This window comes from Geospiza fortis, unplaced genomic scaffold, assembly GCF_000277835.1.
Source record: "Geospiza fortis unplaced genomic scaffold, GeoFor_1.0 scaffold23, whole genome shotgun sequence".
NCBI lineage: Eukaryota > Metazoa > Chordata > Aves > Passeriformes > Thraupidae > Geospiza > Geospiza fortis.
In genome coordinates, this window is record NW_005054303.1 from 9,617,424 (window position 1) to 9,633,269 (window position 15,846).

Genomic DNA, 15,846 nt, shown 5'->3' on the forward strand with positions numbered 1-15,846 from the left:
GAGCACTACCCAGTCTGCTTCAAGAAACACCAAGAAAGCTCCAGAGCATATTTGTGGGATGAGCTGAATGCAGGAAGGTTTCCAGTTCTCACGAAGAGGGCAGATAGCAGAGATGTGTCTCATTTGTAAGAAGAGGTTGGGCTGCCTTTTTCCTTATCAGGAAATAGGAGATGAATGTAAGAGTTCAGCTTCCCCGAGGATGCTGGGGGGAGACAGAGACCGAGTTAAATTCGGGACATGCTCTGAGTTCTGGTACAGCTCGTTTCAGCTAAGAAGCCCCCTCCCAGCCTCTCATTCCTCCTCTTGTGCCACCCCTTCTATTGTGTTTGCACAAGATCTGACACAGAGATGGAGAGGGAATCACAGCAGGGAACTGATCCAGCCAAAAACCAGCCCCACAGGGAATAGAAAAAAGCCTGTTGTTTGATTCAGTGCATTGTGCAGCTCCATAGGTACGTGCTCTCTGACAATGGAGAGGGTGGCACACAGGGGAGAGGAGAGCTGAAACTAATGGGGAGAAGTAAAGGGCTGCCAGGACTCAAGGTGGCACAGACTCCAGGAGCAAATTCACGTCCTCGCCAATAGCTCTGAGACTCTTGATGGTTTAGCACTAGAGTATTCTAATACAATCGTATAGTCAAACTATTCATTTTTATAACAATGTATTTTTAATACATTCTCCAGGGCAATATATTTTCTGTCTACAGCTTTGAATAAAAAATACGCTGAATTATATGTTTTACACCAAGTGAAAGTATTACATAGAGAAATCCCCTAATTAAAGCATAAATTCTTAGAATTCCATGATACTCTATTTATTGAAACCAAGATTTCTCCACAGACCTGTTGGCTACAAATATCATTATACACAAATGTATAGACTCTTTTAACAAACAAGTCTGCAGGAAACATTTACATGTATATATATATTAACATTTTAAACATCTCCTCTGAAAATGAAAAAGAAGCTCAATAGCTTTTGTGATATTTTAAAGCTCATACCAGGTCTTCATGAATTCCCTCTTTTTAACTTTCAGTAAATCTTGAAAGCTAAGAGCTAGGCTGGCCACTTAAAAATTCTTAGGATTGCAGCCCATAGCACTCCCAAAATGGGAAAAACAACAGAACACAGAGAGGTCCTCCAAAAATAAGAACAGCAAATCACTTTAAAATATAACTTATGGCATCCAGCAAATCTTTTTCTTTCTGGCTACGCCTTGTGCAATGCTTACACCTCCAGTTTTAAAGATCCTTAAGTGTTTTTACACACTAATATTCACTAGGAGACGGAAAGGAACAATGTTATAGCAACAGAAAAGCACGAATGAGAGGAAAAGAACTCTTAAATAAAATATTTTTTGCTTCCCCTTCACGATCTTTCAAGTAACTGCAAAATTTCTAGGATAACTGCTGTTGATTTTTTTTCATGTCTGTTTTTGTTCTGTCTCCACATTAAATCATTTTTGTATGGTAGAAGCACTGAAACACCATCATTTCACTCTCCTGCAGATGTTGTCCGATTCTGGGGAGAACATTCATGAGTGGCCAGCCCGAGGCTGCCTCAGCACCCAGACCTTCTCCCCTTTCTCAGCAGCCAAATTCCTCCTGTCACTCCAGGCCTTTTCTCTAACAGTCCCATGCTGTTTCCCTGCACACTTTTACATTTCATCTCAAATACTCATCTATTTAAATATCCATCTACTTGCAAGCCAGACTGACTTGTTTATGTTCTCCTACACTCCCCTTGATCACTTCTCAGGCTACTTCAGTCATTCTGATTTTTTCTGCCTACATGTAAGTAGATCCACTTTTAAGCTTCCCTGCAGTGCAATTCATGCTCTTTGTGAGCCTTAGCATGGACTTTCATACATGTGAACTCCAAGGCACTGGGTTTTGTTTTCCTAGAACAGGAAAAAACATCAATTCAAGCTCAGTTGGAAAGGTTTAACAAACTTTACTTTGAAAGGCTACTACAACAACACAGCTTATAATTGAAAAACAGAGGTATTCAGGGTGTTTATAAAGTTCGATAGTACACATAAATACCATCATTCCCAGTTTCTCCATTTAACTTCTGTAGTTGACAGGTCTACTTGCACTAGGAAGTCACATTTTTTAAGAAACATTTTTGGGTCAAGTTCAGACCAATAAACTCTAAACAAGGGCTCCTGATCCTGAGCAGGAGGCTAAATAAATCACCCTTAGCCCTTCACCGAATTCAGGAGTGATCCCTTACATGGCAGAGGTCACCTCCTGCCTTTCAGCAAGGTCTTTAATCTGGGCTGTGCCGTGTCCCCACAGCGCTGGGGCAGCGGGGCCGGCCGTGCTTGGTACGCAAGCGGCGCTGGTTTGTGAGCTCATGGCTCAGGCCCACAGCTCCCCGGCCAAGCTGAGTCATCCTCACTCTGCTCTCACACCCGGGACATTTTATCCACTCCTCCAGCCACCCCCTCCATGCCACCTTTGGGATCTGCTTCCCACTGCACAGCTCTAATCCTGCCTGCCTGCCTTTGCCACTCCTTCCCATTCAGGATCTCTTCTCCCAGTCATTCCTCCCACTCCTCCAGTGCCACGAGACCCTCCTGCCAGCTCCCCCAGCGCTCTCCAGTTCTCCTTCACTTCCCTTGACTGCTTTTCCCAATCCAGCTGGTACTGTGAGGGATAACCTGCATGTCAGAGAATCACTGTGTGCAGTGTATGAAGCCCCCAGCTCTGGAGTGCTGGAGTATTCATGTATTCATGCCTGTGCTCTTTTGGCTCCAGTGATGTCAAGGACTCGGTTGACTTCAGCATCGTACAAGAAAACAAAGGACTGAGCAGTTAAAGCAAAACACTAAAAGCCCACTAAACTGTGCCCAAAGCAGCTGGTGCCTTGGAGCAGCTGCTGGCTCAGCACCAAGGGCTGGTGGGGGAGGCTTCTCCATCACTGCAGAAATGCACACGTCTGCCAACCAAGAGAAATCCTAATGCACATTTGAAACTGAATAAATGCAAGGCAGCTCACAGTACTTTTAACAGTTAAAGTGGAGATTCTGAATTGAATATTCACTCCTCTGAATAGTCTAAAATTAAAACTCGATACCCTTCATAATCCCCAAGAAACTAGGAATGAAACTCAACTCTGACAGAAACAAGCACATGAAAGCCCTGGACTAGACCGTCACCTCTTGGCTCCTATTCTCAACTCCACCACTGGCACATGAGGTGATAGAACATTTCAGCTGGAAGGGACCTGCAATGATCATCTAATCCAACTGCCTTAATTGCTGATCTAAATTACTTTCCTCCCTCCATAGCTCAGTGGGAAATAGCATTACCACCCTCTTTGATAAAGTGAGATCTGCTGGGAGAAGGTACAACTAGGTTTTATTTTTTAATTGTTTTCTCCACAATTACGTATTAGGATCCTTTCCTCCACCCCATCACAAATCACACATTTAACAAACGTTTAGACAGCTGGTGCCTAAGAGTCAAAGCCAGTTGCTCTCTCAAAGGCCAAAGTGTCTCACTGAATTGGTGTCAGCTGGTACTTAGTAGGATTTTTAAATTCAATTAAATTAAGAAACAAGCTGCACAGATTAGGGCTCTGCTAGAATCAGAAAGAAATCTTAAAAGACATAAAATATCTTTACATTTATTAAGCAAACTCTGCAGTCTTTTCTTGTTATATTCTTGTTGAAAAACAGAACATTCATAAAGTATCATGAAAACAAGAAGCAAAAAAACCTTAAGGTCCCAAGCAATGGGACTATCTCCACACTCACCCTGCTTTTAACTTTCCAACACAAGCAGCAAGACACAGTTCACAGCTAGGATGAAAATGCAGTGTTCAGTGCACATGGCCATACTGCACTCCTAGCAACCCACCACGGCCACTCCTCCCTTGTATGTTAGGATAAGCAGGTTAAATATACCCACAGAGGTACAGACAGTGAAAGAAAGGCCAACATCAGTTGAACAGCTCTGCTAGGACTTCCCATCTGGAAAACAACCACTGTGCTGGAACCCCTTGGTTATCCCAAGAGTCATTAATTCCCTTCCCCCTTGTGCACAGCAGCCAGAGCCTGCAAGGGTTAACTGAGCCTATGTGCTCTCACCCCTGGGAAGCAGCTTCCAACAAAGCCAAGAAGCAGGGGACCAGGACAGCCAGCTCTGCCCCTGCAGCAGAGTCAGAGCCCAAAGGATTATTTCTTGGCATTGTTGGTTTGGGGTTGGCTTTTTTTTTTTTTTTCATTTTGAAAATTAATTTGGGGATTACGAACAATTATGCTCTTGCACATTAATCGCTGGCATCTAAAATTTTCGCATGAAGAAACAACACATGGAAATATTAAAGCACTCATCTTACGGACATGGATCCGAGAACTGTTTAATAGCAGTCAGTGAAGGGGTAACATTGTGCTTTTAATCTACAGTTTAAAAATAATGATTTGTATATCTACGTAGTAAAACAATAAAATTAAGAACAGAAACTGGTATTAGGAAACAGTGAAAATGTAATAATTAAACACATGATGCTTTTCAAAGCTTTATACTTAATGAGCCTAAATAGACACCTATGGTTAGGAGGGTCTTAAAAAAATAATAAAAAAGAGACTTATTTTCAATTTTTTTTCCTTTTCAAATTTTTTTACTATACTTATGCTTTGCTTTGGTGTTCTCTCTGCTGCCAACTTAATGCTTTAACAGTATGTTTATGCTTATGTTCTTTTCAAATGCTTGGCATTATAATGAGATCTCATATCTTTCCTCAAATTAAATTTTGCTCCACATACTCCACATGTATACAGATGAACATCCCTGTGCTGCTCCAGTTGCTCATTATTTGGGAATATCTGAAAGCAGACCTGGCATATAGTCTCTCCAGCTGATAAGTGAGATATCATATGCCGTACATGGTCATGTTTTCGGAAGTTTCCTTGATCACAAATGGAACAGACATACCTGGCCATGCCTTTGTGCATATCATTGTGGAGCCGCAACTGGCGCTCTCTTAAGAACTGCTTCCCACATGTCTGACAAACAAACTGTTTTTCCTTGGTATGAACGGTATAGTGTTCCCGCAAGTGGCAACGTTGATAAAATCCTTTCCCGCAAAGGTTGCAGAAATGCTTACGCCTGTGATCCCTCTCGTTGTCTTCCAACATGGAGTTCTTGAACAGATCTTGCTCCAGGCAGTTTGACATATGTTCAACCACTAGGTTTTCTGTATCAAAACGCTGGCCGCAATTAGGGCATCGGAAAGGACAGGCAGAATGCTTGTATAACTGGTTTTTTTGAAGGCTGTTCATTTGGAAGTGACTGTCCCTGAAGTCCTCTAGCATCTCTGCAAACATCATGTCCCTTATTTCTGACTGCTCCTCGGGGTTTTCTTCCAAGTCCATTTTCTCCTCAGAATTTCTGATCCCGTTCATGGTCAGATCCTGGGGTTCTCCACAGGTCTGTGCATGCTCCTGTAGCTGCTTGCCTTTGACCAGTATTTGACCACACTTGCCACAAGCACATATATTTTCTATGTGTTTGGATAAATAATGAGAGGACAGATCTTCCTCAGTGATTGTTAGACCACAAAGTTCACAGGGAGCATTCTCCACATCTTCCTGCACTGAAGAAGCCTTGCTGTTAAGGTGCCGTGGACTTTTCAAACACTTTCTTTCATCCTCATCCATGGATAAGCGAGGCTTTAGAGTCTTCCGAGCATTTCTCTTCTCTCTCATCTCTTCCTCGACGTAGTATCTGTAAAGCGGCTCTTCCTGTTCATCGTCTAGGTCGTCATTGTCAGAAGACTCATTGCAGTCTTTATCTGCCACCTTGATAATATTAAAATCCTTCAGCTCATCCGTAGGATTGTCCTCTGGCTCCACCTTGATGATAATCCTCTTCCTCTCAGAGGCTCTACTTCCTTCTTCACCTGATGTCTCAGAGGCAACAGTGCTGCTTTTTCTGCTCGTGATGTTTGACACGGGAGACGATGAATCGTCCGCAGCATGGTTCGAGTCCCCCTTGTATTTTTCTGTTTGTGTGGAGATCATTTTAGAAGTAGAGTTCTTTTCACTAAAGTCTATTTTCTCAGCACTGTAGTACCTGGCACTTTGGTAGGAATGCCTGTTGGTGCATGTTAACACGTGCTCATCCAGTAGCTTTTCACAGCTAAAGCTAAACCCGCAGCTGTCGCAGGTGAAGCTCCTTCCAAACCGGCGCGAGTGCGACACGCGCTCTTTCGTGTGAGAGAATTTGGACGTGGTGCTTTTTTTGCAGACATCAAACAGTTGCTCAGGGAAGCTGTTGAGGTGCAAAGTTTCTTCCTCAGGCTCTTTGTTATGGGATGTATTTACCGTTGAACTTGGTGGCTCCATGCCCCACCTGTTTGCTTCGCTGCCATTTCTAGCAAGTGCGTCTTCATACATTCTCACACCAAATATCATTTTATTAGTCTGCGTGCTAGAAGCAGGAGATGAACATTTTAAACTAGATGAGTCTGTGTCCTGTATATCTTCTAGACACTCAGGTACGTTATATAGCTGTAAATAGTTCATGGCCACTTTAAATTGCTCGAAATTGGCAGGGGCTGTCATAATTTTTCCTAAATACATGAACTGTAAAATAAGATCAAAGCATTCAGCGCTAATCTTCATGTTGCTTAGATTCAGCTGGGCTGTAGTGTTTTGATGGTTCATAAAAAACATCCTAAAATAGGCGCTGCAGGCAGCAAGGACTGCTTTATGTGCTTGAAAATAAATATCATCGATAGCGATGCAGCAGTCGCACAGAAAGCCCCACTCTCTTTGCTTGTTTAGCTGCTGAAGGACATAGTTGCTATGGCTGGTTTTTGCCATCTTGTACTTCGATTACAGCCCTGCATAAAGAAAAAGGTATCTGTTAAATCACGAGCACAAAACCCAAAGCCTACTTCAACGTCGGGAGGAACTGCCATCTCTTTTCTCTCTAGATCTTCCTATTCTGCCAGTCTGCAGCACAGCTTCCTGTCTGGAGATCTCTGCTGGTAACTGCTTCTGAATATTGATGCCAGTGAAAGCATCCATAATTCCATGTGCTCACCACTAGACTTACAAGACTAGTAAACTAATAAACATAACCAGCACACATGTCAATCAGAGCTGCTAGAATATAAATTAGCAAAGTCTATCTATTATCTCCAAGTCCTACAGCCAAGGTTTTCAGATATGAATTCTGAATGCAGAACTTCAAAAACTTCACAGGGTAGACTTCTATAAGATGGCCCCAGGACAACACCTATACAAGGTAAACTGGCTGTCAGAAACCACTCTTCAGTCTCAACTTGCCTTTTTACCTGTCAGTCCAACGGGCACATGATGCAACACACACTGGAAACCAGGCCAGGCTCAAACTGGTCTTTCCCTCCCCATTAAAGGAAATTAAGTGACAACAGAGCACCCACACAAGCTACTCCACACATTCTGCTCTTTGTGGCAGCTGAGGGACCATCTCAACCTTCTCTGCAAGGCGTCCTGCAAACCAGGAACTGCAAACTCAAACGCCTTCTGAGAAGCAGAGGGCAGCCCAGCTGCGGTGGCACGTCCCACGTTCGAGCCCAGAGCTGCAGATGGTGACCAGGCAAGCTGCGTGACAGCCACAGGGACTGCAGAGGCAGGAAGTGGTGCACGCCGTGCCTCCAACTGCTCTCAAAACCACTCGTTCAGAGCGCAGAAATGTAACCAAAACACGTAGATGGGAAACCGGACAAAGAAAAACTCAGCAATGGAGAACTGAGAGAGCCAGAGGTGGAGCCATGGTGAAATGAAGCCTCGGCAAAGACTGGAGAGAAAGGTCTGCCAATGCTGAGGGTTGCTCTATGTGAAAGGACTAACTATTCCTCAAGAGAAAAGAGGAATAAAACATCATGGTTTATGTTAACAAAAATATCCAGAAGAAATGCAGTGTATACAGGAGGTGTGTGTTTGATTAAAGACAAACTTCACCAAGTGTGGCCAGCACCTAATCACGACTCACTTTGGAAAACCTTTACTGATACACATAAGCTGTTCTAACTGCACAGGCTGAGGGGGTGAGGAACCAGAAGAGGGTATAGAGAACACCCTAATTGAAATGAAAAACATAAAGCAGTAATAAGGATTCTTAACATTTTGAAAGGTTATTGCAAACAGTACAAATAACTCCATGACATTTGTGCAAATAAAGACCAGGCTAGCAAATAATATATACTAAAGGGCATTTTATGACTCAATGAAATGCATGGATTGATTTGCAACCACTCTTTCAACTGCCCAAAATTTAAACACAACACACACACAAATGCTCCATTTTTCTTATTTTCCTAACAGCTTACATCTCCTAGGGGGAAAAATGGGTAGAGAAATTAAATTCCACAATTAGTGTTGAATTCGCAAGTCATAGGCATTGCCTGGCTTGTTAAGCAGCAAACCTAGAATTAAGTCCCCGTTCTTCATTCCACAAAGGACTGCCATGGCAGAAAGGCTCCCAAGATCTCGAGAAAAGAACATGCTCACCCCACCCAGCAATATTCCCTACTGCCAACTCACACAGCAGTTCCTATGGCTCACCCTCAGCACAAGATCTTGTCTGGCAACAGGAACCTTGAGATTTGGGTTGAACTACCCTGACAATGAGCATTTGAATGGCAGCTGCTCCTCTCCTCTCTACCCAACCCTCCACACCCAGAACTCCAGGCTAGCACCCTGCCATAATAATTCTCAGATTGGTTTGGCCCAGTGATGTCCACTGCAGAAATGCAACTCGTTGCATGGAATTAATTTCTCTTTTTTTACTAACTTGCAAGGCAGTGGCTTTGGAAGTAGGAGAACCTCTGAAGCAACTCCACATCTTTTCAACAGAAACTGATTATCGTCTGTGTCACTGGGTGATTTCAGAAGTTTCTGTGAAGAACAGCAAAGCTTTGACATCAAGTAATAATAAAAGTGCACTTCATATTCTTCCAAGTGGTAACGTGTTTTGGATTTGAGGCAATTCATTAGATGCTTAAATGTTACTCAATCTATTGTATTAAGAATGGCAGCTGCGTAATGATAAGGAATTAACTTCAACTTCCACATTCTAAGAGTGAAAATCAACGAGAAAATGAGATGATCCCATCTAAGGCACCACTGGCCTCTCAGTGTGAGCTGCCAACACGACAAGAAAAGGCTCAGGACAGCTCATGTTAACTTCCCCATCCTCATAAAGTGGCAAGTTCAAAATGTTTTATTTAACTGTGATTTTTTTACACTACATACGCTCCACTGTGCCCTCCAATAGAAAACCAGCAATACAAACAGCAAGCCTGTACAAAACAGGTGGTCACAAACTATCTGCAGGCACCTGCAGATGGGGTTGTTTCCAGATGGTGGGAACAACAAGTGACAGCACACAAACTGGCCTTTTTCAAGTCTTCTTCTTTGAAAATGGTAAGAGATATTTCTCCTTTTGACAGATGGAAGTCCTGCAAAGCTTTCAGCACGTGGATCCTGATGTGCAACTATGACCCACTGGCAATGCTACCACTCAGGGAAAAACGGGTAGAGCATGAGGCTGCTTGAGCAGGATGGCAAGGTTTTCGATTTGATATGTACTTGCTCTCTACCACAATGCTACTACATGTAGGTATTAAAACAGAGTGTATGAGGTGATTTATATTAATGACAGTCCTGGCATCCTGCCTCTGGATGCTGTATTAACCTGCTGGATGTAACTTCCCACCACAAGAGCCTGTGTCGGGCTATTTAAAACTTTGACACATTTCAACCAGCAACAGCAAAACTTTCCTTCTGAAACCTTGGACTGATTACTTTTTTTCCCTCCTCCACAGAAAACCTCAGCCAAAATGGTTCCAAAAATGAGGCTAAGAAAAAGTTTTCATGTATGCATATTATTATTTGTTCATTTAGAAATTAAAAGTTTCTGTTCCAAAATCTTTGAGGAGATGCTTTATGTGGGAGAAAGCGTTATGACTTAGTTATGTTGCCACAATATAAAAATCTGCCTGAATTTGGCCAAACTACATGCTTCAGGGGGAGAAGATACAAATTATCAGTTTATTCACACTTAAGACTTTGTTAGTTATTGAAACTTCAGATTACAGCCTTGCTGAGAACATTTCATTTTCTTGCAGCTGCTTAGTAAACAAGGGCCTGCCTGAGCCATCCACAGTGAAATCCTCTTTTGCACAGAGCTCTGCCATGGTTTTAAACTACAAAAGGGTTGATTCAGATAGAGGGAAGAAATTTTTTATTATGAGGGTATTGAGACACTGGCACAGGTTGCCCAGAGAGGTGATGGATGCCCCAAACCTGGAAACACTCAAGGCCAGGCTGGACTGGGCTCTGAGCAGCCTGATTCTGTTGATATCCCTGCTCATTGCAAGGGGGTTGGACTAGATGGCATTTAAAGATCCATTCCAACCCAAACCATTCCATGATTCTATGTGCCACCTCCACAATGTCATAGCTGGTGGCAAAGCCTCCTGGAGACTGCTCCACAGCATGACTTCCCTCGTGGCAGCTGAGGGAGAAGATGCCCAGTTCTGGCTGAGGGAGAACCAGAGCCAGGAGGGGATGTAAGGAAAACACAGGGAGATTGGGAAATGTGAGGAGGATGTGACAGAAACCCTCTGGAAATCTGGAGAGAAGAAAAGGGCAGGCTGGGAGCACAGTGCTGAGCCAAGAGAAGGGCATTGGGCTTAGGAAGCAGCAGTGGGAATTAAAAATGGGTGCAATGAGGGTCTAAACAGTGGAGGGAAGAAGCCACTTGGGCAAGGGGCTGGGAAGAGCCAGGCTGCAGGGCGTAGGGCAGGAGGGGTAAAAACCACAGACAGGTTCTTCCTGGGGGATGGGTGGAAAACAATTGCAGCATTCATGCCTTCAGAGCAGGAACTGCACCCCAAATTCCCAATCCTGCCATGCCTTTGCCATCAACAAGCAGAACAGGCTTGCTGACAAACTCCTTCCCAACAAGAGCAAGCTCTCAGAAAATGGTAATTCATCATTACTTTGTTACTTTAATTGCTAAAATGGCAGCAATCTGCATTTATCACTCATGTGGGTGGATCCATACTGCAAACTATTTTTGAAGTTTGCTTTAGAAAAAGCTCCAGTTATTAGAATGAAAACAGGTCTTTTTACAGAAAATTCAAGGTATACACATATATTATGTGTATACCAAAGTATATTCTTCCATCCCTCTTACCAAAATTTCCCATTTTCTCAGCACATCCTCTGGATCTGTCCAGGCCTGGATCTGAGCAGTACAAGACAAGATCCCTGCTCATTTGGCCAAGCATTTGGAGGATGTGAAGTGAATAAAAAGTGGGAGACAAAAAGGAGGATCTCACAGTAATGACCACTGCTTGGAGAACATCATCCCATTGCTGTCAATGCCAGGACAAGTAATTTCAACCTTTCTGTTTTGTTTTTTTTAATAAGCCTGGCTTGCATTTTTTGGATGTCCAGTTTATTCACACAGATAAACACCACTGGTGGCAACTGAAGCCAGTGGGAGCTCTTCTCTATATGTAATAAACAGCAAGTATCTTGGACAATTAAAGCTCCACACAGGTGAGTTTGTCAATCCAAAACTTTTAATTATTTCTGATCCTCTTTTTCAAAGAGAGGAGAATCACCAGCCACTTGCTCAGTGGACTACCACACTTTGTGAAGCATCCAAATCCTGGAGGCACCAACCTCAAAAGCCCACTAGGAACCCAAGTGACTCCATCTTCAGCAGTGATTGATTTGTGTGGTAAATGCAGCACAGGCCACATTGGAAGCAATCATGAATGATGCAGCAGTGTTCTGAAAAAATGTACTAGAAAAGCATCTGATATGAAAATGAAAACTGAAGGTATTCAACTTGGGCATTTTCACTCTGATTTTCAAACTCCAAGTCTCCATATGCATTTTATTTCCCTAGTAAACATTTATTTTTACACAGCCAAGCTTTGATTCAAGCTACTTGTCTGCCACCAGACTTTTCTTTTGAAGCACCACTTAGATACTATTCAGATGTGACCATGAACAAGGCTAAGCTGCACTACTACACTAACCAATTATGTTGTTTTTAAGTCTGCTAACAAGAAAAAATAGGTATTTACTACAGCTCCATGCCGTCATTTCCTCACACTCAAAAGTTTTCTGAGAGGTTTTAAAACAAAAGAAGTTAAAAAACTCCTCAAGCAAAGAAGTAGTGAAGTTCTTTTGCTAACTTCTCTGTCTTTAAAACAGACATACCACAAGGTTCAGAATTCAGGAGCCTTTCGGCTCCTAAAATTAGTAGGTGGTTTTCAAAACCCAGCATTTCCACTGCTGAGCAGGCAAAAACATAGCACTTACATGCTTAGTTACTGGCTCCTTTTCTTTGGAAACCAAGAACAGGCTAGACAAAAGTGTAATAAATGAGTGGAGAATTTGGTGCTAATAGAAAATGAGACTGGAAAACCTCAAGCAAACAACGCCCAGTTATCTAGAAAATGAGTGCACGAGGATCAGAAAGCAAATCTCCCATCACTGTCTGTCTCCATACCCCACCCTGGTGTGGCTTCCCAAGAACTCTTCCCCCTAATTTTGCCATTGTGGGTCAGATCTACCAAAAAGCCTGGATTCTTAAACGACAGCACTGACATGCTGCAGAAAATCCTACAGAACATGTACAAATTCTCCACACAACACCCAAGATGTTTTCGTGTTCTGCTACTGCACTGACCACAGAGCTGTCAACAGGCTACACCTTTTACCTAGAGATACTCAATAGGAAGCCATAGAGATTGCTCTGGGTGCCTCAGTTTACACAAACACTGAAAAAACAGCAAAGAACTTGGGACCAGGTGACAACTGTCCACCTCAACAGCGAGTATGCATCAGTTTGCATTGCAAGCACAGCCTTGATCATAAATTAAAACAGCTGTGGGAATTCTATGTACTGCCAGGGAAAATGTAATTAAGCTCCATTATTCAGGCTCTGAAGGACTAAAGGTATAATTTATCCTCCTCTCCCAGCCCTTCCAATCGCCTGCCTTTCAGGCATGTCAGTTGGGAAGGTGATTCCAATGAGGCAGATACTCATCTTCAGACACATCCTGATGGCTGAAGCAACTCATTTTAAACAGACTCCTGCACAATGTACAGGAACAAGTTTCAGGGCACTTGGGCTAGCTCTGAACCAGGGGATGGGAAGATGCTCCAAAGCCTCGAGCATGAGCTGTCAGAGCTCCTGGATGCCCCGTTCTCCCCTGTTCAGCCAGCAGTTCTCTGCTGATTCAGCATCCATGCCCACAAATGAGAAACAGACATCAAATTTTAGCAAGTTATGCTTCTCAACTGCTAACTGAAAATTAGTTAAGATACATTACACGGTCTTAGGTCAGAACACTCCTCGAAAGACAAGGAATACAGCTTGACAGAAAAAAATAAGAAAACTGAGTTTGTGCTAAAGCCCCATCTCAACGTCAAACAACTTTAGATCAGATCTAGGGAGTAGAAGTCCTAGAGAGACCTTATGCAGTCCTTTAAAGTAACTTGCTAGCCACAAAGGTTGACTCTCGAAAGTCACAGTTATCTTTCATCTGGCACCTTTACAGTTGTCAGGCAACATGGTAATGATATGTTTAAAAGAAACTATTAGTGGGGAAAAAACTATGACACCCAATTTATGCTTTGCAGAAGAAACATGAGACTTTTCATCTCAGCTCTCTGAGTTACACCAACTTTCAACTTCTGGAGGCATCTTGGTAGTTTAACCACATCTTGAGACCCTCAAATGAAGTCCCAGGTGCCTTCCAGGAAAGGATCCTTGGCTAAATACAGGTTGCACTTTGGTGTAACAAGTTGCTGGATGCACATGAATGAAGCACAGAAACTTGTGACACACAGATCAGACTACAGGTTTTCTTGACTCCTCGTGGTCTTAAATGTTTCACATTTTACTTTCAGCATACTAAAAATAAAAATAAGGCTACTAGGGTCTCCATCCAATGAAATAGGTTTAATATGGGGGAGAAAAAGCAACAGCCAGTGAATTCTGGAGTTTTGCAGTGACACTGTGTGCTCAAATTAAAAACTACCAGACCAATTTGAGGATATAAATGGTCCTCATGCAAATTATGCCAGCTGCTGTGCCCACACACTGTGTCCACAGCAGAACTCTTTGGGTGAGGGTGTTTACCATTCCCAAGCAAAGGCAGGGCTGAATAACCCAGCTGCTGGAGAACCACTGCCCAAACTGAAAAATGAACACATGGCTTTTCACTCTACATGTGTGTAGGTCCAGAACAACTCTAGTAAGAGGCCCAGCTGTAACAACCAAGAGAAAGGACACCAGGCTTGTATCAGGGAACTTTCACTATCTCAGTTCTGAGCAGCTATTCTATTTTAATGCAGCAGGTAAATAGCTATTGCAGCTTTGTCCATCCTGGATTTTCAGGGCTTTCCACTGTCAGCAAGAACAGGAATCTGTGAAAGAAGCAGCCACTGACATTCAAGTAAGAAAGCATCTAAAAACCCAAATCTCTGGTTAGCATGAGCACTCTCAATGTAATCACTGCTAATTCCTGTGCCAGTGACAACAGTGGTTGAGTCTCATCAAGGGAAAGACTTGTGCAAGCAGAGCTGAAGCATCTGTTAAGTCTGTGATCTTATTCCACACAAAACTTTATGGCTACTAGGAAGAAGTGGCTTCTATTACTTCTCTGAGCTTCCCACACAGCACCAACCCACATCTTCATTACCTGCATCCAACCCCCTCAGTGGGTGCTGGTTCCCTCCTACCTCAAACATCAGCAGAGTGCAGCTAATACTACTTGTTACTCCTTAGGTTTTCTGGCCAGTCATCCAAAAATCTCTCCACAATCTTGTCAACTCGTTTTGCTGTTGCTGCCCAGGAAAATCTCTGCAACCGCTCGCGTTTGGCCGGTTTTCCCCACGGCCATATGGTCCCAACGCCTCTCCCGCCTCTCCTCCGCTCGCCATGAAAGCTTAACTTGTAATTCGGCAAAAACGAGAAGCCCGCATCCCCCTGCTCACGGCTGCTCTGTGGGTTTTTCCAAGAGCTGTAATGAGGAATGTTAAACAAACACCTTTAATTAAAGGAATGTTTGTTTAGTGTAATTAAATGCCTAAGGAACACCGCACTGTTGCAACCCCGGATAGTTTTGCAGTGCGTGCTGTACCTTGCGATACTCGAGCGCGAGGGAAATAATGCAAGCAAGTGACAACCTGGCAGTAACCACCCAAATATTAAGCAGCGTCCAAGCCATGCTACCCGTTTACCAACGCCTACGTGTCAAGAGGAACCGGCACTCCTGTATCAGCTGAAACGGGGTAAACTTGAGAAACTGAGTTACAAAAAATCCTGAAAAATAGAGAGGAATAAAAGCCCAGCCCCAAACTCACAGCGTTTTCAGTCCCATTTCCTCTACTCTCTTCAACTACCTTTCTATCCGAGCAGAAGAGAGGAGTCCTTTGAAGAACGAGACTTTCGACACCGCTCCCAGAGCGGCACAGGGTTTGTTTTTTATGTGACAAAAGTATTCCCCTTCCTTTCCAGCCGCCTCCACGGCGATCTAGCGCACTGCCAGCCCCGAGTGAAACCCAAGTCTCCCGCCTGGCAGGGTGGAGCATTCCCTCCGGGCTGCAGCTCCGCTCCGTTTTTCGCTAAACTACCGCAACTCGCTCGAAGTTTTGGGGCGTTTATTTTGTGAAGACAAAAGGAAGAGAAGCGGCGGGACCCACGGCGGGGGCCGGGGCCAGGCGCGATAGCGGCACTCGAGATGTTTACCGCGACTTCAAGCCCCGGAGCCACGCGGGCGGCGCGGTGCCCTTCCCTTCCCTTCCCCGCCTC

General features: G+C 43.7%; 1 protein-coding gene across 2 annotated transcripts in view; it reads right to left on the bottom strand.

Annotated features, from left to right (window-relative positions):
• Window positions 1-15,846, bottom strand: part of ZBTB1 (zinc finger and BTB domain containing 1) — a 28,394-nt gene that overhangs the window by 11,377 nt on the left and 1,171 nt on the right. Inside the window, exon 2 of one of the 2 annotated variants that reach the window (XM_005417934.2) lies at window positions 4,945-6,856. In XM_005417934.2, the coding sequence (XP_005417991.1) occupies window positions 4,945-6,836 (1,892 nt within the window). In that variant the 5' untranslated portion in view covers window positions 6,837-6,856. Of the gene's footprint in view, window positions 1-3,618; window positions 6,857-15,846 lie in introns of those variants that run through there. The other variant, XM_005417933.2, reaches the window with a different exon arrangement.